General features: G+C 63.8%; 4 protein-coding genes across 4 annotated transcripts; 3 read left to right on the forward strand and 1 right to left on the reverse strand.

Annotated features, from left to right (window-relative positions):
* Nucleotides 1-147: 147 nt before the first annotated feature.
* Nucleotides 148-4,604, forward strand: R3HDM4 (R3H domain containing 4). Its single transcript, XM_082779815.1, has 8 exons — nucleotides 148-269; nucleotides 993-1,147; nucleotides 1,226-1,344; nucleotides 1,832-1,955; nucleotides 2,243-2,328; nucleotides 3,386-3,471; nucleotides 3,659-3,714; nucleotides 4,237-4,604. The coding sequence occupies exons 1-8, from the start codon at nucleotides 256-258 to the stop codon at nucleotides 4,338-4,340; spliced, it is 744 nt and encodes a 247-aa protein (XP_082635941.1). The 5' UTR covers nucleotides 148-255; the 3' UTR covers nucleotides 4,341-4,604.
* A 1,038-nt stretch (nucleotides 4,605-5,642) lies between these two features.
* MED16 (mediator complex subunit 16) lies at nucleotides 5,643-14,640 on the forward strand. Its single transcript, XM_082780018.1, has 14 exons — nucleotides 5,643-5,802; nucleotides 6,264-6,371; nucleotides 6,496-6,665; nucleotides 7,506-7,937; nucleotides 8,820-8,925; nucleotides 9,563-9,718; nucleotides 9,843-10,054; nucleotides 10,311-10,517; nucleotides 10,931-11,141; nucleotides 11,355-11,488; nucleotides 11,649-11,841; nucleotides 12,098-12,314; nucleotides 12,661-12,744; nucleotides 13,848-14,640. The coding sequence occupies exons 1-14, from the start codon at nucleotides 5,667-5,669 to the stop codon at nucleotides 13,972-13,974; spliced, it is 2,493 nt and encodes an 830-aa protein (XP_082636144.1). The 5' UTR covers nucleotides 5,643-5,666; the 3' UTR covers nucleotides 13,975-14,640.
* Nucleotides 14,641-16,217: 1,577 nt separating this feature from the next.
* Nucleotides 16,218-18,507, reverse strand: LOC309888042 (complement factor D-like). Its single transcript, XM_082780233.1, has 5 exons — nucleotides 18,349-18,507; nucleotides 17,827-17,980; nucleotides 17,510-17,654; nucleotides 16,914-17,171; nucleotides 16,218-16,692 (listed from the first exon to the last, which is right to left on the reverse strand). The coding sequence occupies exons 1-5, from the start codon at nucleotides 18,413-18,415 to the stop codon at nucleotides 16,507-16,509; spliced, it is 810 nt and encodes a 269-aa protein (XP_082636359.1). The 5' UTR covers nucleotides 18,416-18,507; the 3' UTR covers nucleotides 16,218-16,506.
* Nucleotides 18,508-21,030: 2,523 nt separating this feature from the next.
* Nucleotides 21,031-24,136, forward strand: PLPPR3 (phospholipid phosphatase related 3; the record flags this gene model as incomplete). The annotated part of the gene is made up of 7 exons (XM_082780256.1): nucleotides 21,031-21,105; nucleotides 21,317-21,502; nucleotides 21,606-21,735; nucleotides 22,002-22,197; nucleotides 22,272-22,329; nucleotides 22,468-22,641; nucleotides 22,716-24,136. The coding sequence occupies 7 exons, from the start codon at nucleotides 21,031-21,033 to the stop codon at nucleotides 23,979-23,981; spliced, it is 2,085 nt and encodes a 694-aa protein (XP_082636382.1). The 3' UTR covers nucleotides 23,982-24,136.
* Between the last annotated feature and the right edge of the window lie 2,160 nt (nucleotides 24,137-26,296).

Raw genomic sequence — 26,296 nt, forward strand, 5'->3', positions numbered from 1 at the left:
AAGAGCGGGGAGGGGCGGGGCGGGGCCTTAAAGGGGCCGCAGCCCCGGCTGCCGAGGCCCCTCCCCGCGTTTTTTATTTAACGATTTTTTTTTTTTTTTTAATTTTTTTTTTGCAAGCCCCCCCCCCACACACGCACACCCCGCCGAGCACCCCCCGGGGCTCCGTCGCGCGGCCCCGCCCCCGTGACGCCACTTCCTGCGGGCACTCGGGGGTGCCGGTGCCGGTGCCGCGGCCCCTTTAAGGCCGGGCGCGCCATGGTGCTGCTGCCGTGAGTAGGGGGCGGGGGGGAGCCGGGGGTCCCGGTGCCGGGGGGGTCGCGCTCCCTGGCTCGGTCCCAGCACCCCCGGGAGGGTCCCGGTGCCGGTACCGGTGTGGGGGGGGTCCCGGTGCCTGTCCCCGTGCCGGTGCCGGGGTCCCGGTGCCCGGTTGGGGACCCGGTCCCTGTCCCGGTGCTGGGGGGGGGGTCCCGGTGCCTGCCCCCCGCTTCCGGGTCTCCCCCCCCCACTTTGGCCAAAACGCACCGGGACCGGGGGGACCCCGGCGAACGGCACCGGGCGGCGACGCTTCTGCACCGGGCTGAGCGCGGTGACCCCGACGGCACCGGCGGCTGGGCCGGGAGCCCCGGCGGGAGCCCCTCACCGAGCCCCGCGGTGAACCTCAGCCCGAGACCGGCCGGGCCGTGACCTTCAGGCACCTCCCGGCCCGGGATCGCCGCCACCGAAACCCCGACACCACCCTGCGGCCCGGGGGGAGCCCCTCGGGGGGGGGCTGGTTCGGCGCAGGAACGCTCCCGGTGCTGGGGGCTTGGTTTGTGCTGCCGGGGGGCGAGGACGGAGCCGGACCCGCGGTGCTCGGGGCCCGGCAGTGCCCGTGGCCTTTTAACCCTGGAACCCTGCGGGATGCTGCCCGGCCCCGCCACCCGCCCGTCCTCGTGCCCTGGGGGTCTCGGGGGTCTCGGGGCGCTCAGTCCCTTCCACCGCATCCCCCGCAGGAGGATCGAGGACTGCCTGCCCCCGCTGGAGAGCTCCCCCTCCAAGCGCTTCTCCCCCTCCAAGCGCAAGCAGTACTACATCAACAAGGCCGTCCGCAACTCCGACCTCATCCCCAAGGCCAAGGGCCGCAAGAGCCTGCAGCGGCTGGAGAACAGTAAGGGGCTGGGGGCGGTGGGAGGGGGGGGCCGGGGGCCGCAGGCTCGGCGGGGACGCCGCTTTTGCCTTCCTCCAGCCCGGTACCTGATGACGCTGCTGGAGCGAGACGAGTGCGGCAGCGAGGAGGCAGAGCTCGCCCACGCCGCCACCCCCAGCATCTTCGCCGAGGCCTGCAACAACGAGACCTACGTGGAGGTAGGAGGCGGCCGCCTGTCCCCACGGTGCCCGGAGCTGTGCTGGGAGCAGCCCCGGGCAGGCTGCGCCCGCAGAGGTTGATCCTGGGGCAGCCGTGGTGCTTCCTGCGGTTGCTTCACACAGCCCGGCCAGTGTTGTGGTGCTGCTCCGTGACCGAGTCCCCGAAACTTGGCTCCTGTCCCCGCTGGGTGCTCGGGGTGCAGGCTGCAGGGTGCTCCGGGTGCTGTGCTGCTCATGGCCGAGCCAGAAGCAGCTGCTCTGATGTAGAGCTGGGTGTGAGGCTGGACTGCGCGGATGGGCGGTGTTGGCAGCGCTTGGGCTCGCTGTAGAAACGCAGCTTGGTGTTGGCTCTGAGCGCCGCCTCTGCAGCTCCTCCCCGAGCGGTCGCGGTGGGCAGTGGGGTTGGCTCCTGGGGGTGCCGGGTGGGCACGAGGCAGCCGGTGCTCCCTGCGACGCCTGCGGTGGGGCCGGGCCCTTGTGTTGCCAGATCTGGAACGACTTCATGAACCGGTCGGGAGAGGAGCAAGAGCGAGTCCTGCTCTACCTGGAGGAGGAGGCCCGGCAGAAGCAGGAGAGGAAGCTGCCTGTGAAGAACAAAGAGAAGTGGAAAGGTGCTGGGGGGGGGGAGCCTCTCCCTTCCCTCCCTTGCATGCGCTTTGGGAAGGGAGCTCTTCCCCGAGGGCCACATCCTGCTCCCTGCAGCGGTCACGGGGCTGTGCTCACCCCTCCGGTGCTGCCGGGAGGGGTCCGGCCCTGCAGACCCCGTGGTGGACCGGGGGGAGCTCATGGGGGGCTGGCGGTGGCTGCGGTGGCCGGCTGGGTCCTGGGGGGTGTCGGGCACCTCCACGGGGCCGCGGACCCCATCCGAGCCCCTTCTGTCTTCCCTCCGTGGCCGCAGAGCACCCTGCCTACACGCCCAAGGAGTGCTTCCAGCGCATCAGCCGCCGCCTGCGCTCCACCCTGAAGCGGGGCAGGATCCCCATGGTGAGCCGGGGGCCGGGGGGCTGGGGCAGGGCCCGGGGACGCGTCCTGGTGCTGTCCCCGAGCCCACAGACCGGCGCTGAGCCCGGCAATCCAGATGAGGTCCGGGCAATGAGCTCCTGCTCTCGTGGGACCCCTGCAGCAAGGGCTGGCTGGAAGCTGGCGTCGTGTTCAGCTCCCTGTGCAGGGAGGGGGCTTTCCCCGGCTCGGCTGAGCTTTTCTGGGAGCTGCAGGGCATTTTTACCTGCTGGTTTTTGGTCTCTGTTCAGTGAGGGCTAGAGAAAACCAGGTGTGCTTGTCCCCAAGGACAGCAAAGGAGCCTTGGGGGGGTTTTCAGCCCCATCCACGTGAAGATGCTTGGAAAAACTGCAATGCATTTTGAAAGGGGTCAAACCACAGAGTGCTCCGGGCAGGCGAACCTGCAGCACGGCCCCGTGGCCTCGCGCCGGCTGGCTCGGGAGCGAGCTGCCACGCGCAGCCGGGCCCTGGGGCGCCTGGCTCCCTGCTCCCTGCTCGGCGGTGCTGTTTCCCTGCTCTGTTTGTTTTTCTTGCTCTAATTAGAGCTCTGTCTCTAAAAGCGGCCTCAGCTCCTCCTGCCTGTTGGCTCCTGCTCAACTTGCCCTCAAATGAGACTCGTTCCTGCTGCTTGTCTCTGGGGTCACGGTGCTCTGGAGAGCTGCATGGAGCTGATCCCTGAGTGCCAGCAGGGAAGGAGATGCGAGGCACGAGGCTGTCCTGGCCCTCACCGCTCCGCGCACAAGGGACGGTGCCAGCACTTGGCATAGGAAGCGCGGAGCTGGCAGGGCCGGATTCCTCCCTGCTTTGTGGCTCACTGCCTCGTGCCTCCGGCTGCGTGGACGTGGCAGGGGATGGTTGGGATCTCAACGTGCTCGTGGCTCTGCCGGGCCCCTGGCTGGGCTGCAGCTCCTCAAAATCACAGCCCTGGTGGCTGCGGGGCACGGAGCCGCATGGGGACGAGAGGCTGGGGTGTGCCACGCCGTGCCCCCTCGCCTGGCTCCTCGCGTTCGCCCTCTCAGCGGTGCCTTTGCCTTCCTCGCAGGGGACGCTGGAGGGCCTGGAGGAGGAGCTGCTGGCCTTCTTCTCGGTCACCCCGCACTCCGTCTACACGGCGCTGATGGACAACAGGTATCGCACGCTGCAGGCATTGCTGCCCCCGGGATGTGGCTGGGGGCACCCGACGGGGGGATGAGCCCCACGCTGGGACCTGTGGCTCTTTGTGCCCCTTCCCCTGCTGGGCTCCCTGGGCAAGCCTGGGGCAGGACAGCGCCGGTGTGCACCACGTCAGCTCTAACCCCGTCCCCATCTCCCCCAGCTTCGAGCGACTCCTGCTCCACGCGCTCTGCCAGTACATGGACCTCGTGTCTGCCAGTAAGAGCCTCGCGTTTGTTTTTATTTTTGTTTTTGTTTTTCCCCTCCGTCGCTATCTCCCCTCTCCAGCTCGTCCTCTTCCTCCCTTCCTCCCCCTTCCCACCTCCCGCTGCGGCTCGCAGATAACCGCGGGAGCCGGGCTGTGTCCGCCCATGGGTGGCTGCTGCATGGAGCCTGCCGGGACAGCACCCGGAGCTCTGCGGGACACCTCGCGTGCCCCTTCCCCTCGGTCTGGGTGGGGATGGCTGGAGGCAGGGGGCTGCTCTGGGCTCAGCCCTGCGCACACCCCGGGGGGAGGCTCTGGGCTCTGTCTCTGCGAAGGAGCCTTCGCCGCCGAGCGCTTCGTTAGCGCTGAGGAGCAGCGAGAGCTCTAACGATGCGAAGCAGAGCCCAGGGTGCCACAGGGACACCGGGAGGGGGCTGGGGACGGCGGGGGGGCTGCGGGCACCAGTGGGTGGCGAGGAGGGGATGGGGACAGGCTGGGGGGCGCGGGGTGACGCTGAGCGCTCTGCTCGCCCCCAGGTTCGGACATCGAAGGCAAGCGCCAGATGAAAGTGAGCAACAAGCACCGCGTCTTCCTGCCCCCACAGCTCCTGCTCTCAGACTACCTGGGCCAGATGAGCTGATGGCGGGGGCCGGCCTGCCCCCCGCCCAGCACCAAAACCTCCGCTCGCCTGCCCCCGGCCCCGCTCCTCGCTCCCGGGCCGTGTCCGTGCCTGTATTTATTACTGGGGTGGCCGGGCCGGCCCCGCTGATGCCGCCGGTGCTGGTGGTGCCGTTGGGGCCCGGCCACCCTGTGTGGAGCCCGGCAGCGCTGCAGCTGGCACCACGGCCTGTGTGGGGCAGCGGGGCTGTTTTTAATCGTAATACAGCGTGGTTTTATGTCTGTACGGCTGTCTCCGGGGCTTGGGTGGGGGACGGGACCCCCGGCAGGGCTGTGTGAGGCAACCGAGGCGTCACCGGGCCTTGGGTGTGGGTTGGTCTGGGGGGGGCACAATGGGAATGGTGGGCCCAGGGGACAAGGAGCCCATGGCAACACTGGGCCCAGGGGACAAGGAGCCTGTGGCAATAATGGACCCAGGGACAGTGAGCCCAGGGGACAAGAGGCCAGGGGGACAACGAGCCCAGGGGACGAGGAGCCCATGGCAACAATGGGCCCAGGGGACAATGGGCCAGGGGGACAATGAGCCCATGGCAATAATGAGCTGGGGACAAGGAGCCTGTGGCAATAATGAACCCAGGGACAGTGAGCCCAGGGGACAAGGGGCCAGGGGGACAACCAGCCCAGGGGACAAGGAACCCATGGCAACAGCGAGCCCAGGGGACAATGAGCCGTGCAAACAATGGGCCCCGGGGACAATAGGGGACAACGAGTGCAGGGGAACAACAAAAGCAGTGGCAGCAGCCAGGCCGGAGCCCCCCGCGGCCCCAAAATATGGAACGCTTCACGAATTTGCGTGTCATCCTTGCGCAGGGGCCATGCTAATCTTCTCTGTATCGTTCCAATTTTAGTATATGTGCTGCCGAAGCGAGCACGGAACGTGGTGGCTCCGCGGTGCTATTTAAAGTGTCACCACAGAAAAATGTTAAGGATAGGGTGGCGGAGTTTTTTATTCGTTACTAGTCCCATTCCTGCTCCGCAGCTTCCCTCCCCAACAACACGCTCCGATTTCCTCTGTTTTCACCCCAATCTCCCCAAATTCCACCGTTTGCACCCCTCCCGCCGCCCCCGATGCCTTCTGGGTAAATCTTTATGCAAATAACCCCCCCCTCCGCTGCCTCCCTCCCAGCGAGGACCTCCGGCCCGGGCTGTCCGCGGCGCTGCCTGAGCGGCGGCGTCAGGCACGCGTCGGGCGGGCGGGCGGGGGCCTCGGGGCGGCGGCGGCGCGGGGCCCCGTGGTAGGCCCCGGTCCCCCCGGTAGGCCTCGGACCCCCCGGCAGGCCTCGCCGCCATGGACCTGGCCTACGTGTGCGAGTGGGAGCGGCGGCCCAAGAGCAACCACTGCCCGTCCATCCCGCTGGTGTGCGCCTGGTCCTGCCGCAACCTCATCGCCTTCACCACCGACCTCCGCAACGAGGAGGAGAAGGGTGCGGGGGGGGGGGGGGGAAACAGCGCGCGGTTAACGCCTGGTGAGGGGAAAACACCTCACGGGTAAAGCTGCATGGCGGGGGTATCGCGACATGGCGTGGGTAAAATAAACACGGCATAGTTAAAGCATGTGGGCATCGCGATATGTCGTGGCTAATGCGACATGTCGTGGGTAAAATAAATACATCGGAGTTAGTACATGTCGTGGACAACGCGATATGTCGAGTGCAAAGTGATACATCATGGCTAATGCGATATGTCGAGGGCAACGTGACATGTCATGGGTAAAATAAGCACATCAGAGTTAGAACATGTTGTGGGCAACGCGATATGTCGTGATTAACCCATGTCGTGCTTAGCCCCTGTCGCGGTTCCCGCCTCCACGGAGGCTGCGTGGGGTCGGGGTGCCCGCGGGGCGGCTGGTGACAGGGGCTGCCGTCCCATTCCTCCCCCCGCGCAGACCTCACCCACATGGTGCACATCATCGACACCGAGCACCCCTGGGACGTCTACTCCGTCAACTCCGGGCACGCCGAAGTCATCACCTGCCTGGAGTGGGACCAGTCGGGTGAGCCCGGGCCCCGTCCCTGTCCCTCGCTGCGGGGAGCCCGTCGTCGCCTCGCAGCCACGCGCTGAGGGGCTCTGCCTGCCCGCACCACGGCTTTGTTTCACGATTCGTTTCTTGTGCGCAGGCTCCAGGCTGCTCTCCGCAGACGCCGACGGCCACATCAAGTGCTGGAGCATGACCGACCACCTGGCCAACAGCTGGGAGAACACCGTGGGCAGCATGGTGGAGGGAGACCCCGTCGTGGCCCTGTCCTGGCTGCACAACGGCGTGAAGCTGGCTCTGCACGTGGAAAAGGTGTGTCCCGGCCCCGCGCCGCTCAGCAGGGCTGGCTGCGGTCATTAGGACTCGTGTAATTAGCAGTCATTAGCAGAGTCACGGCTGTGGCAGGGTTTTGCTCTGCGTGTTTCTGCGCTGCCGTGGGCTTCTTCCGTGGCCTTAGGCAGGTCAGGTTGGGGAGCCTGTCGAGGCAGAAGCAAAGATCAGTGTCCCAGGTCCTGCTGAGGTGCAGCATGGGATGCCTTGGTGCTGTTGGTGCTGTTAGCCTGCCTTTCTCACTCTGCCCCAATTTCTCAGGCTGTGAAATGCAGACAAAAGCATTTTGTTGCCTACCAGCAGAGCTTCAGAACAGACGTGTTCGAGGTCGTGGGGCTTGATTCAGGGATTCAGTAACAGGAGCCAAAGTGTACATAGGTACGGGGCTGGTTTAGAAACATGGCTCAGGAGACAGAAAGCCTGCCAAGTACGAGTTACCTCTTCACATTTTAAACATTAACTCCCGCAGCAGTGAGAGAAATCCCTCTCCCCTTTAGCACGGGAGAACCGAGGCACAGAAAGGGGCCGGGGTCGTGCAGGGGGTTGGTGGCAGGCTGTGGAAAGGGAGAGGGGGCACTGCTCCTCCAGGTGTGGTAGCAGTTCCGCATCTGAGCTGCTCCAGGAGCTCTGCTGAGGGCTCGGTGTCTTCCTGCTGCCACCTGTAAAGCTGAACCCGCTCAGGGCCAGGGCAAGGCCCTTCCCCGGGGTCTTGCAGCAGCGTCGGGTGCGTGAGCTCAGTGACCTGCCTCTGGTCAGGGGCTCGGGGAGCTGGAGGGGCTCTGCAGACACAAACGTCCCCGTGTCCCTGCTCTCCGTTCGCAGTCCGGGGCATCCAACTTCGGCGAGAAGTTTTCCCGGGTGAAGTTCTCGCCGTCGCTGACGCTGTTCGGAGGGAAGCCGATGGAGGGCTGGATCGCCGTCACCATCAGCGGGCTGGTCACCGTCTCCCTGCTCAAGCCCAACGGGCAGGTGCTGACATCCACGGAGAGCCTGTGCCGGCTGCGCTGCCGCGTCGCCCTGGCGGACGTCGCCTTCACCGGCGGGGGGAACATCGTGGTGGCCACGTCGGACGGCAGCAGCACCTCCCCCGTGCAGTTCTACAAAGTCTGCGTCAGCGTGGTGAACGAGAAGTGCAAGATCGACACCGAGATCCTGCCGTCCCTCTTCATGCGCTGCACCACGGACCCTGCCCGCAAGGACAAGTACCCAGCGATCACACACCTGAAATTCCTGGCTCGGGACATGTCGGAGCAGGTGAGCGGTTGCTGTTGAAACAAGCGGGAGCTCCTCGGATAACAAAGGAGAGAGCTGCTTGTCCCAGCCTGGCCTTCCCCACGTGGCTCTAGAGCAGCGATCGTGTCCTGCCATGCCCTTTGTGTTTCTCGTTGCTGTTTCTGGAGCCTCAGCTGAGCAGCCTGCACTTAAAAGGTGCGGGGTGTAATGGCTGAGCCCTCCAGTTCCTGGAAAAGCTCTCTGCAAAGCCCCGTCCTTCATTAGCCTGATTATTTGCTGCTTTGTTTGCTTTATGCCCCCACTGCTGCTTGGTGCGGGAGTTCTGAGCTGTTCGGGAGGTTCTGGGGCACGAAGTCTTTCATCTTCAGGTCTCGGCTTCAAAGCAGTCCCCCTCCAGAACTCGGAGCTCTGGATCCACATGACTTAATTTAGTAGCTTAACTCTATTTGCCAGGGTATCGATAATGAGATTGTGGAAAGTTAAGTGACCCGGGGAGCCTGAGCTCCTCTCCTCTTCCCCATGGAGAGGATCGAGTGCCGTGCTGGAGAACTCCGTGTCTGCTCCGGCTTCAAAGTTGGTTCAGCTCCTGCCCTTTCCCTTTAGCCCGATGCACGGGGATGGCGTCGGCAGGTCACAGATTGGAGATGGGACCGTTTGTGGTTTGGAGAGGCCCGGGCTGTGGTAGCTCCTTGCAGAGCTCTGCCTCTTTCATTCCAGCCGGAGCTAGGGACTTCACCATTACACGTTGCTGATACAGTGCTCGGCTTTTCACTGGTGGGGGACGAGCTCATTAGGAGAAAGAGCCTCAAAATGGGGCAGGAGGAGGGCAGAAAATGCCCCTGGGTGGTGGTGTTCCCTATGGTACGCTCTGAGTGTACAGAGGCACGGGTTTCTGTTCCGCAGGTGTTGCTTTGTGCCTCCAACCAGAACAGCAGCATCGTGGAGTGCTGGTCTCTCCGGAAAGAGGGCTTGCCTGTCAATAACATCTTCCAGCAAATCTCTCCTGTGGGTGAGTTTCAGCATCTGGTACTCTTAAAAGTAGGAGCCTGGTCTGAGAGAAAGAGCAAGGCGGGTTCCCAGACCCATTACCGCGTGGATGGGATCATCCAGAGTCCCGTATTTATTTTTCAGGTATTCTTGGTCATGTTCTGTTCCATCCGTTTGCATCTTAGGCAACAAATTGCTGGTTTCCAGGAAGTGGTTCAATTGCTACTTTCACTCAGTAAAACATTATCTGTTTTGCTGCGCAACCACTCTTCCTGCTGAGAACAGAGCAAGCTGAGTCTTCTCAAGGAAAAAAACGTGCAGCAAGCGAGTGGCTCAGTCGAGCTGCCCGGTCTGCATCTCCCTTCCACCTGATTTCAAGTATAACAAAATCAAACATACACGTTTTGCTCCAGTGCAATGCAAAGGATCGTTGTACATACAGATTTATTACTTGCTGCCAGCAGAGCCTTCCACCAGAACAGGTGGAGCAAAACAAGTCGTAACTTGTGCAGTTACTGAGCTCAGCCCAAAAATGGGGAATACGCTGGGGCGGTAGAACGGCTGGACAGCCCGGTGCGGGCAGAGAGCTGGGACGGGTGGCTTTTTCTGCCCCCGAAGCCAGAGGTGGTAGTGAGAGATGTCTCCTTTGTTTCCCACAGTCGGAGACAAGCAGCCCATGATACTGAAGTGGCGAATTCTGTCTGCCACCAACGACTTGGATCGGGTTTCGGCTGTGGCGCTGCCGAAGTTGCCCATCTCCCTAACCAACACGGACCTGAAGGTAGCGAATGACACCAAATTCTTCCCTGGACTGGGTAAGGAGTCTTTGTTGCTCTCTGGGTGCTGTGGTGTTGCCACAGGAGCTTTCGGCGGCTCCTTCTGTGGGCGAGGTTACACGGGGAAGTTTCTTCCTCACCTGTGGCTGTCTTCTCTCCGCAGGTCTGGCTTTGGCTTTTCACGACGGCAGCGTCCACATCGTTCATCGCCTCTCCCTGCAGATGATGGCTGTCTTCTATGGCTCTTCCTCCCAGCGCCCCGTGGACGAGCAGTCTATCAAAAGGCAGCGAACTGCTGGTCCCTTAGTGCACTTCAAAGCCATGCAGCTCTCCTGGACATCTCTGGCCTTGGCTGGCATTGATAGCCACGGGAAGGTACTGGATTTTTTTAGCTGTGGGGTGTGCGCTTTTGTTCTTCTTTATCTCCCTGATTGGTGATGGATCATTGAGAAAGACTCCGGGATTGTTACCTCCAGCTGTGTGAGCCATGTTAAACAGGGCGGGGCGAATCCCAGTGCGGTGTCTTTGGGTCAGGAGTGAGCTGCAGGTCACCCGCTGTCACCCGGTGGGTTTTGTGGAATGTTTTTGACCCAGTTCCTGACGCAGGCTTTCCTTTGCCTCCTCCGTTCAGCTGAGCATGCTTCGTATCTCCCCTTCCATGGGCCACGTGCTGGACATGAACACGTCCCTGCGTCACTTGCTGTTCCTGTTGGAGTACTGCATGGTGACTGGCTACGACTGGTGGGACATCCTGCTCCACGTCCAGCCCAATATGGTCCAGAACCTGGTGGAGAAGCTGCACGAAGAGTACATGCGGCAGAGCGCGGCCCTGCAGCAGGTCAGCGGGGCTGGGAGCTGCCTGTGGCACAGAGGGTGGGCACAGGGAGGGGTCTGGGTGCCTGGGAGGCAGGAGCAGTAACTGCTGGAGCTCAGAGGGCTGTAACAGCCTGGCTGTGCTGTCTTTGGATGTTCTGCCTGAGCAGCACTTGGGTTGTGAAGGACCTGTTTGTGCAGCGTTCGTTGTCACTGCCATGAATGGGTCTCAACCTGTTGGAAAGCTCTGGTGAGCTGGTGGAGCCACTTTTTGACAGCTTCTGTCAGCGGGTCTGGAACAGTAGCACTGTTTGTACGTGCACAGAACAATGTTCACTACTCCTGTCATTCATGGAGCAGAAATAGAGAAGAGAATAATGAGCTTATCCTAATTCTACCTTCACTTTGACTTTTTCCTGGTGTCTCCCTGTCACTCAGGTCCTCTCCACGCGCATTGTTGCCATGAAGGCGTCTCTTTGCAAGCTCTCCTCCAGCACGATAGCCCGTGTGTGTGACTACCATGCCAAGCTGTTCCTGATTGCCATCAGCTGCACCCTGAAGTCGCTGCTGCGCCCGCACTTCCTCAACACCCCAGACAAGAGTCCCGGGGACCGACTCACAGAGATCTGCTCCAAGATCACAGATATAGGTAGGTGGTGATGCTCATAACGTCAGGCGTTGCCTTCTGAGTGTTCTGCTTGGGATCGTTCCCCTTTCAGATTCGATGTAAAGTGTCACAGGCTCACGGTGGCTTCCCATGTCTGAGGAAGGGGAGGGTGGGACCTCTTCCCACACCACACGGACAGGAGGTGAAGTTTGGATCCATCTTCTTCCTGAGTCAGATGTCCTGCTTCCGTTTCAGACATTGACAAGGTGATGATCAACCTGAAGACAGAGGAGTTTGTCCTGGAGATGACCACGTTGCAGTCCCTGCAGCAGCTCATTCAGTGGGTGGGAGACTTCGTGCTCTACCTGCTGGCCAGCCTGCCTAACCAGGTGAGAGCCTGCAGGCCCGAGAACAGGCGGTCTTAGGAACCTCCGCAGCGTCCTCTGGCCACGAGTTCCACGGGTGTCTGCTGTTGAAAAAAGGGAAGGGAACAGTGTTTCTGTCAGTCTGTGCCCGAGTCCCAGTCTCAGCTGTTTTTCCCCTCCGCAGGGCTCTCCCGTGCGGCCGGGCCACAGCTTTCTGCGCGACGGAGCGTCCTTGGGCATGTTCAGGGAGCTGATGGTGGTGATCCGTATCTGGGGGCTGTTAAAGCCAAGCTGCCTCCCTGTCTACACAGCAACCTCTGACACCCAGGACAGTATGTCCCTCCTCTTCAGGCTTCTAACGAAACTCTGGCTGTGCTGTAAGTGTTTGCCGGTTTCCCCGAACAAAAGACTCTTCCTTAATGTGGATTGTGCGTGATAGAATTAATTGTGGGGAGTGACTTCTGAGTGGGTCTGTAGTGTTTAGAAAGGGCGAGTACAGCTGCCAAGTTTATTGTTTTCTGCGCTGTGTTGGCGGATGGTGGAGGAAGCTGCACGCAGTTCTCTCGATCTGTAAATGAGAAATTTAAAGATCACGCTGGTTCTCTTTCATTCTCTGCCTTATTTTCCATGCAGGTCGTGAGGAAAATCACATAACAGAGCCAGATGATACCCTGATAGATGAATGCTGCCTCCTGCCCAGCCAGTTGCTCATTCCCAATATTGACTGGTTGCCTATCAACGATGGCATTATTAGCAAGCTGCAGAACAAACAGCTTGTCCGGCTGCAGTTTGGAAAAGCTCCTGGGCTCGTTGGTCACACTGTCTCTTCCCAGTTTGATGCCTTTGTAAGGTACAGAGATCTGAAACAAATCTCTCTCTTTCCATCTCTGAGAGGTCAGTGGATCTGGGGCATCTGTTATGACGTGAGCCAAGAGAGTACGTCCTCTGTGCTTGAATTCCTTTCTCAACTTGCAGCTGATTAGTAATTTAAAGTATGAAAAGAGGTGGCAAAAGGAGGGGGTGAAATGCTAGTTCACGATTAGATCTGTGCAAGCGTGCCCTTGAATCCAGTGGCACTTTACGGACTAGGTAGTCAAAGCCTGGGCCCCACCGGCCATCGAAATGCAGCTCGCTGTCCTGGAAACAGCTTTTTGAGACAATATTCTAGAAAAGTTGCCATTCTTTTTCCTATCTAGGGCACCTGGACAGCCCAAAATTGATCATCTGAGAAGGCTCCATTTAGGAGCATACCCCACAGAAGAATGCAAGTCATGTACCAGGTAAGCGATGCAAACATAATCCCTTAGATGCGGAGGAGGTCTTGGCAGAAACTCAAGCTGTTCTTTTTGTCATTCAAAAGCTCCTGTAGTCTCTGTTTACCATCCCAACTGGTATCCCAGTAACATTTCATGTGAATTACGCCTGCAGGAGGAAATGCTGCATCTAAAATAAGGCTTTTCATTTACAGCACTACAGCTTGCATTGAAAGAAAGCACTTGTGGTTACGTTTAAGATATCCCTAATCTGGAAGGCCAAGATCCTTAAAATGGTTATTGAAGAGCAGTGTGACTGGCTCAAGATAGCTGCTGCTATCATTGCAGCGTGGCTGTTAAATTAAAAATCTTATTGCTTTGCCCTGCAAAGTAACCCCAGCTCTTTGAGAACTAACTACATTCTTCACTGCCCATGATTGAACTGCTTTTCATCTGAGGGCTGGATATGGCAGCATGGAATAAATACAATACTGCTTTCACAGGAAGAAAAATAGGAGAGCAGTCAGATTACGTGAGTAAACAGAGATCTGAATCTATATTAGTGATGAGAGATCCCAAGCTCAGCCTGCAGGTCTGATACCACCTCTGTTCTTGGAGAGGAGGTGGTGAGAGGGAATACTCATGGTGTCTATGGTACCATTTGAGGAAAGTTTTTCAAGCTAGGTTTGTATTTAAAGTCCTTTTTTGCTGTCCCCTTCATCCACTCTCACAAAAGAGCCTGGATTTTGAAATAATGGTGCAGGGAGCAAACATCCATCTGATCATGTGATTGAATTAGCTCTAATTATTGGTTTTAATAGAAAGTCTCTGTAGCAGATCATTTTTATAAGATGAATGTCTGCTGTTTTATGTATAAATAGCAGCTGGGGGCTGTTGTCTTGAAGACAGCCTTCTGTTCCCAGATAACCTCTCTTCATTTAAGATAATTGCTCACATGGTTTCAGCTGGTTTTCAGTGCTCACAAACATCACCTGCAAATGACAAAAGCTCGTTTCCTCCTCAGATTCCTTGACCCCCCTGTGATCTGCACAGAAGCTCCAGTACTGCTGGCTTGTTTCCTGGGCCCCTGTGGCTGCTGTGCTGAGTCGCCCCTCTCTGCTTCCTTCCAGGTGTGGCTGTGTTACCATGCTGAAATCGCCCAACAAAGTCACGGCGGTGAAGCAGTGGGAGCAGCGCTGGATCAAGAACTGCTTGTGTGGGGGGCTGTGGAGGAGGATGCCTCTCAGCTATTCCTGAGAGTGCGTTCTGTGGGGCACGGAGAGAACAAGGGGTGCCACATGGATGAGCACAGAGCTTCCTCCCCTGACAGTGTTTGGGACCAAGGAGCAGCAGCTCTTCTGAGCTCTCGGAAAGCTCTGTCCTGGTGCTGCCTGCCAGGCAGTGCCAAGGGGCTGTCCGGCAGTGCTGCTAGGTTTTTCTTGCATTGATTTTTGTGCTTCACCCCTTTTTGTCCTTAAAAAATAGAGGGGAGGAAGAAAAGGAGTTTTTTTACAGACTGGCTAGAAGGGAGTCCCAAAGGCAGCATCAGCTGGAGGAGAGAAACCTGCTGCCTTCCTGGGGCTCTGCGCTAGCACAAGGAACGGCCGAGCTCTGGGTTCAGCCCTCGCACAGTGGTGGTGGGTGGTAGCTGGGGGTAAACAATCCCCAGTGAAAGGGAAACAAACACCCGACACCTTGGGGAATGGGGCACGGGCTCCTCCATTCCTGTTTCCTTGCACTTCTCCATCCTTTGAGTGAACTTGCTCCTTGAAGGGAAGCGTCACTGTGCATCCTGTTGGAATTAATGGAGCCGTTTCTTCCCCCTCTGGAGGAAGGGATGTGAGCATCGCTGCCTGGAGCAAACCCGTCCCGTTGGCTCTCACTGAGAGCCAGCAGCTCTTTTGTAAATAAAGGTTCCCCAAATTTTGTACAGGCTGTTTGGTTTGTTTTCAAAACTTCAGCACTTTCATGTGACTTTTCGTGTGGCGTGCGTCCAGGGCTGTTTATGTATGAACAGAGGAGAAGGAAAGCCGTTCATTGCATCCCTATTAGGCAAGGAGCTGCAACCACTTGCAGAATTGGATGGGAAATTAATGTTTTTGGCCTTCTGTGAGGTTATTATGGACACAAGGGGAGAAAACATTAGGTAATTAAGATTGTTGTAAGTCTGCAGCTTTGGGCAAAGCCGGGCGCTTCCAGCGTGTTTGAGGAAGAGCTTTCCTAGAACAGCTCCGTCCTGTGCTCAAGGTCAGACGTGACTCATATCACACTTCTGCCTCGGTGGATTGTGCTCAACCACCCTCTTGTTGGGTGCTGCCAGTTGGTAGAAATGCCAAACTCACAGTGCTGATGTTACATCAGAGGGGACCTGCCCTGTCCTGCTGACATCAAACCACGCTGGGGGTGCTCAGCAACTTCACTGAACCGGGCAAAAATCTGAGTGCTTGGACAAAGCACAGCCAGGAGGCTTGGAGCTGATCTGTGGCTTGGCCAAATTCCCACCCAGCCAGAAAACTTCGGGCTGTCCTCGGAGACCACTTGAGGGAAAGAACGAGCCATTTTTTTAATATATTTATATCCCTCTGGGAATGGGTTTTCATTTATTAGTGAAAAATTGAGCTGATGGCAAAGAGCTTGGCTCTCAGCTCCATTTAATACGTTGCTGTGTGGAGACGCTCTGCCTTGCTATTCTTCTGGTAATTAAGGAAAATCAAAAGGCTAATTAGGAAGCTCCAACTCCTTGTTAAGGCTCCTTTCCCCTGTAAGTAAAACTAATCAGCCTGGGCCCTCGCTCGTTTCCTGCTTCTCAGAGCAGGTTTGGGGTTATTTAACGTGCGGTGGCACGCGGAGGGAGCGATGGCTGGGCTCCTCTGCCTCAGGCCGGGCAGGATGCTCTCCTTCCCCCGACGGCTGCGTTAGGGCAGGGCGAGCAGCTGGGCTCTGCTGGTCCCAGCACTGTATGTCGGGGCTCTGTGCCAGCCCTGGGGCCCCGCAGCTGGGTCTGGGGCCAAGGACCGGGGTCCTGAGCGTGCCAGCAGCACCGCAAGCAGCTCCTGGGCCTTACTGGATGCTCACACAAGGAACCCGTAGCTGGTCCCAGCTCCGGACCTCGCCGTGCCACAGGATGTGGCCCCCACGCTCCCACCCAGGGCACCGGGCTCAGGGCACTCGACCACGGAGTTTGGTGATGGGAGCGGGGCCGGGAGAGGTGCTGGGGCTCAGGGGGTCCGTGCGCCCCTCCAGGAGAGCCCAACGGGGGTGAGCGGTGGCAGGAGAGCAGGGGGGGGGCTCAGCACACTGCAGGGGGGGACGGGATTCACCCACGTGTGACCAAGGAGGCGAGGACGGAGATGGCACGGAGCAGCGATGGGGAGTGTGGGGGTGCCCCGGGGGCTCAGCACCCACCCCCCAGCTGTGTGTGCAGCTGCCCGTGCCCCCCACACGGTGCTCTCACACTGTTCCCCCCCCCCCCAGCCCCACTCGGCCCCAGCAGCTCTGCGGCAGGAGCAGTGATTGCTTTATTGCAGAGGGTCGCGGTCGGCGGTACGGGCGCGTTCAGCAAAGCCTGCGGCCTGGGGACCCCCACCCTCCCCGGGCATCGCTCAGCCCCCGGCCAGCCCCTGAGCCTCACGAGCAGGAGGCTGGGGACCCCCTGCCCCATTTTGTGCCCCCTCCCGGCCCGGTGGTGCGGGGGTGCTCGGGGAGCCCAGCGCCCAGCGGCGCAGCAGCGTGGGCCGGGCCGGCAGCAGCAAGCCGTGGCGTGGAGCCGGGTCCCTCCGTGAGCCCAGCTCAGCGAGCGGCCTCGTCCCCGGCCTCGTCCCCGGCTGCTGAGGCCATGACGCCGTCGATCCAGGCGGCGTACGGGGCGATGCGGGTGTAGATGGCGGGCTTCTTGTAGTTGCCGCAGACCCGGGAGCCGGCCGTCACCACCCCTTCGGCCACGCCGTTGCAGACCAGGGGGCCCCCGGAGTCTCCCTGCAGGACAGGGGCTCAGTGCCGGGGGGGGCACTGCTGCTGCTCTCCCCACTCCCCACCTCGCTCCCTCCCTGGGGCTGCAGCCCCATCCTGCCCCATGGCCCCGTCCTGCCCCACATTCTCCCCCCCAGACAGAGCTGTTCCCACCCAGGCCCCCATGGGGGTCGGCAGCCCCAGCCCACGGCCCTGGGTCCGGGACAGGAGGCTGAGGAGGCCGGTACCTTGCAGGTGTCCTTCTTGCGGGAGTCGGTGCACATCATCTTCTCGGTGATGGTTTGGTCGTGGCGGGTGCGGTGGTTGCAGAGCTCGCGGCTGATCACCGGCCGCTCCACCTGCTGGAGCTTGTCCGGCCGCCGGCCGCTGTGGGTGATGGTGCCCCAGCCCGCGACCTCGCACATCGTGTCGGCCTCAACGTCCCTGTCCTCCCGCTGGAACGGCAGCACCTTCATGTGCGCGTTCAGCTCCGCTTTCTCCTCCAGCTGCCACCAAGCAAAGGAAGGGACCCGGCTCAGCGGGACACGGCCCCGGCATCGCGCCGGCCTCCCCGAGCTCCCGGTGCTGCCTCCCCGCCCGCAGCCCCCAGCACGCGGCCGGAGGTCAGAGCTACGGCTGCAGGGGTGATGGAATCACTGGGAAACAGCCCAAAAATCCATGGCGGGGGCAGCGGGGATGGTCCCACAGGCCAGGAGGGGGACAGAGGGGGCCGAGCGCTGCGGTCAGCCTGGCCTCGAGGGATTCCTCCCGGCACCAGCAGTGACCCCGCGGGGTGAGCGCGGTTGGGGTGCCGAGGGCGGTGGGGAGGGGGCACCCGACGCACCTGGAGGAGCAGGAGGTCGTCCCTGTTGTTGTGGATGTTGCTGCCGGGGTGGGCGATCTGCGCGCGCACCCGGTACAGGCGCTTGTGGGGCTCCGGCTCGCTCAGCGAGTGGGCTCCCAGCAGGACCTGGAAGAGCTTCCCGTTCCTGCAGGGGGTGCAGGGTGGGGGGCTCAGCACCACTGTGGCAGGGCACGGCACGGGGGGTGCCGTGGGCTCACAGAGAGACCCCCCCCCAGGGAGCTGGCAGCCCCCGGGGTCCTGCAGCCCCTGCCCGGCCGCCACCGTGGGCACCCTGGCACTGCCCCCCCGGCACTCACGTCCCCTCGGTGCAGTGCGCGGCGCTCAGCACCCACTGCTCCGCGATGAGGAAGCCCCCGCAGACGTGCTGCCCGTCCAGCTGCAGCGAGGCCATGTAGGGCCGCAGGTGGGGCCTGGCCTCGTAGCCCCCCAGGATCCGTCCCCGGGGCTGTGCTGCGGCGGGCGGGAGAGAAGCAGAATGAGTTGGGGTCACAGCACTGCAGGGCCCCCCGCCGTGTCCCCCCCCCCATGTGCTGGGGACCTGCTCCCCGTGTGGTTTGGGACAGCTGCTGTTTTTTTCTGGCGTTCTCCCTGCTCTCGGTGCCCCCGTTCCCACCTCCCGGCTGCCTCAGTTTCCCCACGGGCATCCCCAGCCCTCACAGTGCCCCCATCCCTGCCCCCCCCACCCGGGGCTGCTGACACAAAACCATTGGGAGAGCCCAGAACCGCCCTGGGGATGCCCCAGTTTGTCCCTGGCCCCCTTCCGGGGCTGTCCCAGTCCATCCCCGTCCCAGTATTGGGGTGCAGGGGGGGGCACTCACCATTCACCACGGCCCCCAGCTGCAGGAACAGAGCGAGGACGAGGACGGGAGCAGGACACGGCCCCATGGCTGCAGTGGGGAGCCTCTGACCCGGCCGTGGGGCTCGGCAGGGTTGGGACTCGCTTTTATGTCCAGTTTGGGGCCGCGGAGAGGGGGGGAAGGAAGGGAAAAAGGAGGGGGTTTCCGCAGCGTGAGGAAAATATCGAGTGTGTCTAAACATTCAGGTTATAAAACAGGTCAAGAGTTCTCAGCACAAACAAAGCTGGGAGGAAGCAGCCTTCCCCAGCTGTTGGATCTGGCACGGGCGGGAGGGGATTTTTGCATCGTTGGCCCCCAGCACGGGGGTCAACGGTTGCTGTCCCGGGGGGTGCTCAGGGGCCACGCAGCCAAACAGAGCTCCAGCCTGCTCCGTGGCCCCAAATACCCCCAGGACAGTGGGATTGGGGTCACCAGCAGCTGGCTTGGGGTCCCCAGGCAAGAGGCAGGACCCGACCCCACCCCCGGGGCTGTTTTTCATCCCCCGAGCCCCCACCACCTGCAGCCCCCCGGCTCCTGCCCAGGCAACACCAGGACCTCGGCAAAACCTCAGCCCCTGGGGTGCAGGATGGGGATGGGGGCAGGACGGGGGGCTCGGGGCTGGCTGCAGAGGGGCCCGTGCCCAATGCGCTGCCCGCGGGCTGCCCCGGGCTGGCTGCGCGCCACCAGCGCAGCGGGGCCGGGATCTGGGATTTCCATCAGTGGCGAGGAAGGAAGCCTCGGCTGCAGCCCACGTAGCTGCTTCTCACACACAATTTTTATTTTTATATTTTTTTTTATGTGCCTGCTGTTTTTACAGCTCAAAAATTGCTGGGTTTGATTCCGGGCTGCCGTGCAAACGTCCCGGGCTGCGGCTGCACCAAAGCCGCCCAAACGCTCCCGGGGTCACCGCGGCCACACGGGGCTCAGCAGGACAGGCACCAGCACGGGGGGGGACAGCTGCTGCCACCCCCCCGGCCCTACAGATGGGGTTCAGGACGGGGGCACACGGGGTGAGCGGGTCCCTGCATGGGGCAGCTTCGGCCTCGCCTTCAGCCCCTGGGTTTTGGGGAGCTCGTGGCCATGGGGCTCGGACCCCTGCAGGAGGAGGGTGCCAGGGGCCTGGTGCAGTGGGGGGGCTCCGGGTTTTCTCGGGGGGGGGGGGGGGGGGCGGATTTCTGCACTTTGGGCCCGTGGAGCCGCAGGGAGAGCGGCTTAGCCGCAGCTTTCAGCCGCTCGGGATTTAAACGTTAAATACGCCGGGAGATTTCTGCCCACTTAGGGCCGAAAATGGGACGGGGGCAGCGCTGCGGTGGCCCCTGGGGCCTGAGCGGGCTCCAGGGCTGCACTCCGGGGTGTGCGAGGGGCACGGGGCCGGGATCCACTGCGGGTGGGGGGCACGGGGGGGGCTCGTTCCTCCTCCAGAGGGGCTGGGAAGCCCACGGGGGGGCAAGGGGAGCTGCACCCCTGTTCCCCAGCCCTGAATTTGGGGGGATTTGAGGCTTCGACCAGCGGCCGAGCCAAGCTCGGGGGTGGGGGGGGGCGGCGCAGCCACACGAGGCCCAGCAGCTGGGGGCTGCACCAGGGGGCAAGGGGCTGGGGGGGGGGAAAGGGGCTGGAGATGGGGGCTTGGCATGGCCCTGGCCCCCCAGTGCCAGGAGCAGAGCCCTGGGGGGGGCAGAGCAGCACTGGGGGGGCACAAAGCAACTGGGGGGGGCACACAGCGGCCCTAGGGGGGGACACAGCAGCGGGGGGGGGCGCACAGCAGCACGGGGGAGCCGCCCCCGCTCGGTGCCGCCCCCCCCCCCCGGTCCCTTTGTCTCGCACCCGACCCCCCCCCGCTCCCCTTCCCCGGCCCCCCCCGGGCTCCCGCGGCCGCCCAAAGCCCCGAGAGGGGCCGGGAGCGGCGGGGCGGGGCGGGGGGCGGCGGGGGGCGGCGGGGAGGAGGCGGCGGCGGAGGAGGAGGAGGAGGAGGAGGGGAGGAAGCAGCCGCTCGCCGCGCTCGCAGAGCATCCCCGCTGCAGCGGGAGCCCCGCGGACGCCCCCGCCCCGCCCGGCCCCCCCCGGACCCCCCCCGGCCCGGATTCGCCCCCCCAGGGGCGGCTGCAGCGGAGGTGAGTGGGGGGCGCGGGCGGCGGCGGAGGCACAAAGGGACGGGCCCCCGCCCCGACACGGCCCCCCCCGAGCCCCCGCCCGCGGCTGCGGCGCGCTCGGCCCCGGTACTGCCCCCCCCCGGTCCTGCCCCCCGTTATCACCCCCCCGTTATCCCCCTCCTCGATCTCCCCCCCCCATTATTGCCCCCTCCCTTACAGCCCCCCATTGCTCCACCCCCCTCGTGCCCCCCCCCCCCTTTTTGCACCCAGGACTTGTCAGAAGTTTCGGGGGGCCGGGGAGGGCGCCCCCGTCCCCCCCCCTCCCCGGCCGGGCTCTGCGGGCGGCACGCCCCCTCCCCACGCCCAGCGCAGCGGCGCATATCGCGGCAGAGGGGTCTGTCGCGACAGCCGAGCCTCCGCCCCACCTGTTGTCACAGCCCCCCCGGGAGGCTGGGAGGAGGTGGGGGGGGGGGGGGCAGCGCGACCCCCGTGCAGTGGGGGCCCCCCCCGTGGGGCCGAGCGCCGGGGTGACGCCGGCTGCCCCACGGCAGGGACCCCCGCCCGCCCCAGCACCATGATCTCCCCGAAGGACAAGGCCAAGGCGCCCAAGGACAGCATGACGCTCCTCCCCTGCTTCTACTTCGTGGAGGTAGGTGTGGGGTGGGCGGGGGGCTGCCGTGGGGGGGCTGCGGCCTCCCCACCCCCGTCCCACCCGGGTTGGGGCCGCGCATCCTCGGGGCTGCTCGGTGCACGGCCCCGCGCCCGGCCGGTGCCCCCTGGGGACCCCCGGGTACCCAGCGGGGGGCTCTGGAGGCTGGGGTGGGCGAGGAGCCCCCACCAACCCCCCCCGGCCCCCCCAGCTGCCCATCGTGGCCTCCTCCATCGTGACGCTGTACTTCCTGGAGCTGACCGACCTCTTCAAGCCGGCCAAGGTGGGCTTCCAGTGCTACGACCGCGCGCTCTCCATGCCCTACGTGGAGACCAACGAGGAGCTCATCCCGCTGCTCATGCTGCTCAGCCTGGCCTTCGCCGCCCCTGCCGCCTCGGTGCGTCCCGGGCCCGTCCCGCTGATGGGAGGGGGTCGGGGGGGGTCTGGATCCTGCCTGGGCCGGGTTTTGGGGCCCTGCTGAGCTGCCGGTTCCCCCCCAGATCATGGTCGGGGAGGGCATCGTGTACTGCCTGCAGTCCAGGCTGAAGGGACGCGCCGGGGCCGAGGGCAGCATCAACGCCGGCGGCTGCAACTTCAACTCCTTCCTGCGCAGGACCGTAAGGTTTGTGGGTACGTTGTGCCGCAGCCCGGGCAGCCATGCCCTCCTCGGGGGTGTCCTGGGGCTGGGGGGGACGTGGGGGCAGCCAGGCCCAGCAATGCACAGCTCTACCCACTACCCAGACCCCCTCACCGGACCCTTCCTGGTGTTTTTGAGGTGCCCCCAGGCTGGTAGGGGGTCCCTGGATGCCCCGTGCGGGCTGGGAAGGGGCGCATGGGGCCCATCCTGTGCAGGGTGGGGGTGACACCACCAATCCCCCCCGCTCTGCCTCCCGCAGGTGTCCACGTGTTCGGGCTCTGTGCCACCGCCCTGGTGACGGACGTGATCCAGCTGGCCACCGGCTACCACGCGCCCTTCTTCCTGACCGTCTGCAAGCCCAACTACACGCTGCTGGGCACCCCCTGCGACGCCAACCCCTACATCACCCAGGACATCTGCTCGGGCACGGACAAGCATGCCATCCTGTCCGCCAGGTACGTGCCAGGGAGGGGACAGCCCCCCCGTGTCCCCCCCCGCACCCAGCAGCTCCGCTTTGTCCCCGCTGCAGGAAGACGTTCCCGTCCCAGCACGCGACGCTGTCGGCGTTCGCGGCCGTCTACGTCTCGGTGAGTCCGGGGACCGCATGGTGCCACACGCTGCAAGGCTGCTTGTGCCCGGCAGAGCCCTGCGTGGCCGGGGAGGACTTGGGTGCTGCAAAGGCAGCGGGTGCTGGTGTCACAACTGACGGCCTCTTCCCCCCCCAGATGTATTTCAACTCCATCATCTCGGACAGCACCAAGCTCCTCAAGCCCATCCTGGTCTTTGCCTTCGCCATCGCCGCCGGCATCTGCGGCCTGACGCAGATCACGCAGTACCGCAGCCACCCCGCCGACGTCTACGTGGGCTTCCTGATCGGCTCGGGCATCGCCGCCTACCTGGTGGGTGCTGCCGGGTGCGGGGGCTGCGTGCTGCGCGCCCCGGCCCCGCTGACCCCGCGCTCTCCCCGCCACAGGCGTACCACGCTGTGGGCAACTTCCGCGCCCCCACGGAGAGGGCCCCGGCCCCGGCGCCGGCCAAGGACGCGCTGCGGGCACTGACGCAGCGGGGCCACGACTCCGTGTACCACCAGAACAAGTCGGTGAGCACCGATGAGCTGAACCCGCAGACGCGGCTGGAGGAGGCGGCGCGGCCAGTGCCGCGGGAGAAGAACTCCCTGGGCAGCCTGAAGCGCGCCAGCGTGGACGTGGACCTGCTGGCCCCCCGCAGCCCCATGGGCAAGGAGAACATGGTGACCTTCAGCAACACCCTGCCCCGCGTCAACACCCCCTCCATGGACGACCCCGCGCGGCGCCACATGACCATCCACGTCCCCGTGGACGCCTCCCGCTCCAAGCAGCTCATCACCGAGTGGAAGCAGAAGTCTCTGGAGGGCCGCAGCATGACGCTGGCGGAGGAGGCGGGCGCGCTGGGCCGGGGCGCCGGGGACGCCGACGAGGACGTGCCCCCGTCCCTCTACCCCACGGTGCAGGCGCGCCCGGCCGAGCGGGCGGCCATGGGGCCCCGCGTCCTCATCCAGCCCCGGCCGGGCGCCTCGCAGCTGGTGCACATCCCCGAGGAGAGCCAGGCGGGTGCCGGCGGGGCGGCCGGCGGCGGGGCGGCCGTGCGGGCCAAGTGGGTGATGGTGGCGGAGAAAGGGGGGGCGCAGCGGGTGGCCAACCCCCCGCGCCTCATGCAGGTCATCGCCATGTCCAAGCAGCAGAGCATGGTGTCCGTCACCCCCAAGCACTCGGAGACGTCCTCGTCCTCCACCAGCTCCGACTCCTCGCAGTACCGCTCGCCCTCGGAGCGCGACAGCTCCAGCATCATCACCATCGACGCCCACGCGCCCCACCACCCCGTCGTCCACCTCTCCGCCGGCAACGGGCCCTGGGAGTGGAAGTCGGCCCAGAAGGGGCCCGAGGGGCCGGACGCCTACGAGCTGGGCGAGATGGGCAAGGATTTCCGGGGCTTCCGCCCGGCCAAGAGCGCCGGGGTGTCCCCCGGCTCCTCCGTCAGCGACATCGAGCAGGATGAGCCGCGCTACGGCAGCCTGGCCACCATCAACGTGGTGGCGGGGGGCGGCGGGGAGCGGGGGGACGGCCCCCCCGAGGGGCTGCTGGGCACGGCCAGCCGTGAGTCCACGCTGCGGAGGAAGCCGGCCGAGAAGGACGGGCACACGGACAGCGAGGCCGACAACTACTACAGGAAAATGCAGGCCAGCCGGAGGTTTAAGGACTGAGCCCCCGCCACCCGCCCTCTGCCCTGCCTGGGGGGTGACGGAGGGGGTCCGTAATTGATGGGCCCCCTCCTGTTGGGGAGGTGGCAGGACGGGGCTGTTGTTAGCATCGGGGTGACAAAATGGTGGGGCCAGACACCTTCACCCCCCCGGGGCAGCCGAGGGGTGCGCGGGACCCCGGGGAGCGCAGAGGGGGCTCCGTGCCCCTGCCCGCCCGTAGGAGCTGGGCGTCTCCAAGCACTTTGGACTTCACTTCTCTCTCTAACACAGGTGCTGATATTTTGGGGTGGGGGGGGGGTAATTTATTCTGACTCTGGCATTGTAAGTCTGTGGGGTGGGAGGGGAGCAAACAGCATTAAAGGGCTTTGGGGGGGGGGGGTGCCATGGGGCTCCTGGCTCAGGCGGGGGCCACGCGTTGGCTGGATCGTTCTGGGGGCAGGGAGATGGGGACGGTGTCGGGAGGGGGGTGTTTGTCCAGGGTCCGAGCTCTGGGTGTTAGGAGCGTGTAAATACTGTGCTGGCTAAAGTAGAGTGTGTACATTGGGTAGGGAAGTGCTGGGGGTGGGGGGACGACAACCGGGGGGGGCACGGGGCGCAGCCTGCCCGGCCAGCCCGGGTCCTGCCAGCATCAGGGCACCCACCTGGGCTGGCAGGAGCCCCCCGGGGGAATTCCCTGTGCATGGGGTCCTGGGGGGGCCGGGAGCTGCTGGGGAGGCAGCCCTTGGGGGGGGTCTCCAAGCTGTGAATGCATCTGCCAGGCAATGGCTGAACCTGCTGTGGTTTGAAAAGGAATAAAAATGTGAATGTGCCCCGGCTGGGCCACGTCCTTGGGGGGCACAGCTCCAGAAGGGCTGGGGAGGGGGTGTCTGCGGGGCACGACCAGGGCTCAGCGGTGCTGCCAAGGTGGGGTGTGGAGGATTTGGGCTCTGGGTGGAGCGGGGGAGCCCCGGCTGAGCTGTGCGGGACCGGCCCAAGGCTGTGGAGCAGCCCCTGCCCCATCCTTTGTCCCCTTCGAGAGGAGCCACCGCGCCCCCACGCCTCCAGCGGGGCTTGGGCTCCTCTCCACCCCACCACGGACCAGGAGAAACCAGCTCCAGGCTGCAGCCCATGAAAACCAGGCGATGACGAGCAATTACGTTAATACAGCTCGACACGCCACCACCCCGTCCGACCCCCAGCCAGCGCGGCCGAGGGGCCCCCGGTGCGAGGGGCTTCGTGACCCCGCGCAGGACGCGGGGACCCCGCTCGCATCGAGCGCGGCTCCGGAGCCGCCCCGGGAGGGAAGTGCAGGCGCTGCAGATTCTGGTTGTGTTGCTGTGGCAACGCCGGGGATGCGGGCACCCAGCTCGGCTCCCGCGTGGCACCCTCCTTGCCGCGCTGGCCTCCACGAGGACGGCGTCCCCGCGTTGTCCCCGTGTTGTCCCCGTGTTGTCCCTGTGTCATCCCCGGCCTCCTGCGAGGGCACCGCAGAGCCCCGGCTGCACGGGGGCTGCCGGGGGTGTCAGGGGGCAGCTCAAGGCACCCGCAGCAAAGGCAGCCCCGCAGGCTGCCCCCCCCCCCCCCAGCCCATCTCCGTATGGTGGCAGCGAAACCCTGCACGACCCCGGCCGCGGTGTGGAGCAGCATCTGCTGCCATTTGTCACGGCTCGTAAATCAGACCTGGGGGGGGGTTGGATGTGGCTGCCGCCCCCGCGCGCTGCCTTCCCCAGGAGCTCTGCACGCAGGGACGGTGACAGCCGCGCGGTGAGGCTGTGCTGGGGCAGGGAGAGGTGGCAAAGCCCGAAGCGAAGCCACCCCACAGCCCCCATCACGTCAAGTGTGGCCAAGCCCCTTGGTGCCCCCAGGGGTGCAGCGGGGACAGCGCCAACAGCCCCCGGTGCTCCAGAAGCGGGGTGCTGTGAAGATGGCCCTGAACTGCCAATTGGATTAGCAGTGGATATCCCACAGCCTCGGCCTTGCAAACATTTAGATTATCCCGCGTAACCCCGCTGCGCTGCTGGAAAAGCCACCGGGGGATTAGCGCGGGGATTGCTGGCAGCAGCTCGAGGTGTGGGTGCTGCGGGAGGGGGGGTCCCGGGGAGCTGGGGGGGTCCCGGGCTTTGGTAGGGGGCTGGTGGCGTGCTGGGAGCAGGGGGCTCAGCCTGCTGTCCCCTGGGAGATGGGAACGAAGGCAGCGGCGGCACCGAGCTGTTGGTGGGGGCCCTGGGCCGCCCCCCGCCCAGCACCGTGACCAACGGCACCGCAGGCCCCTTCCCCGACCCCTCCGTTTCCATGGCAACCGCCCGCTCCGTGCCGCAGCCCCCCCGTAGGGACCCCTG

This window comes from Aythya marila, assembly GCF_965140915.1.
Source record: "Aythya marila genome assembly, chromosome: 27".
Classification (NCBI taxonomy): domain Eukaryota; kingdom Metazoa; phylum Chordata; class Aves; order Anseriformes; family Anatidae; genus Aythya; species Aythya marila.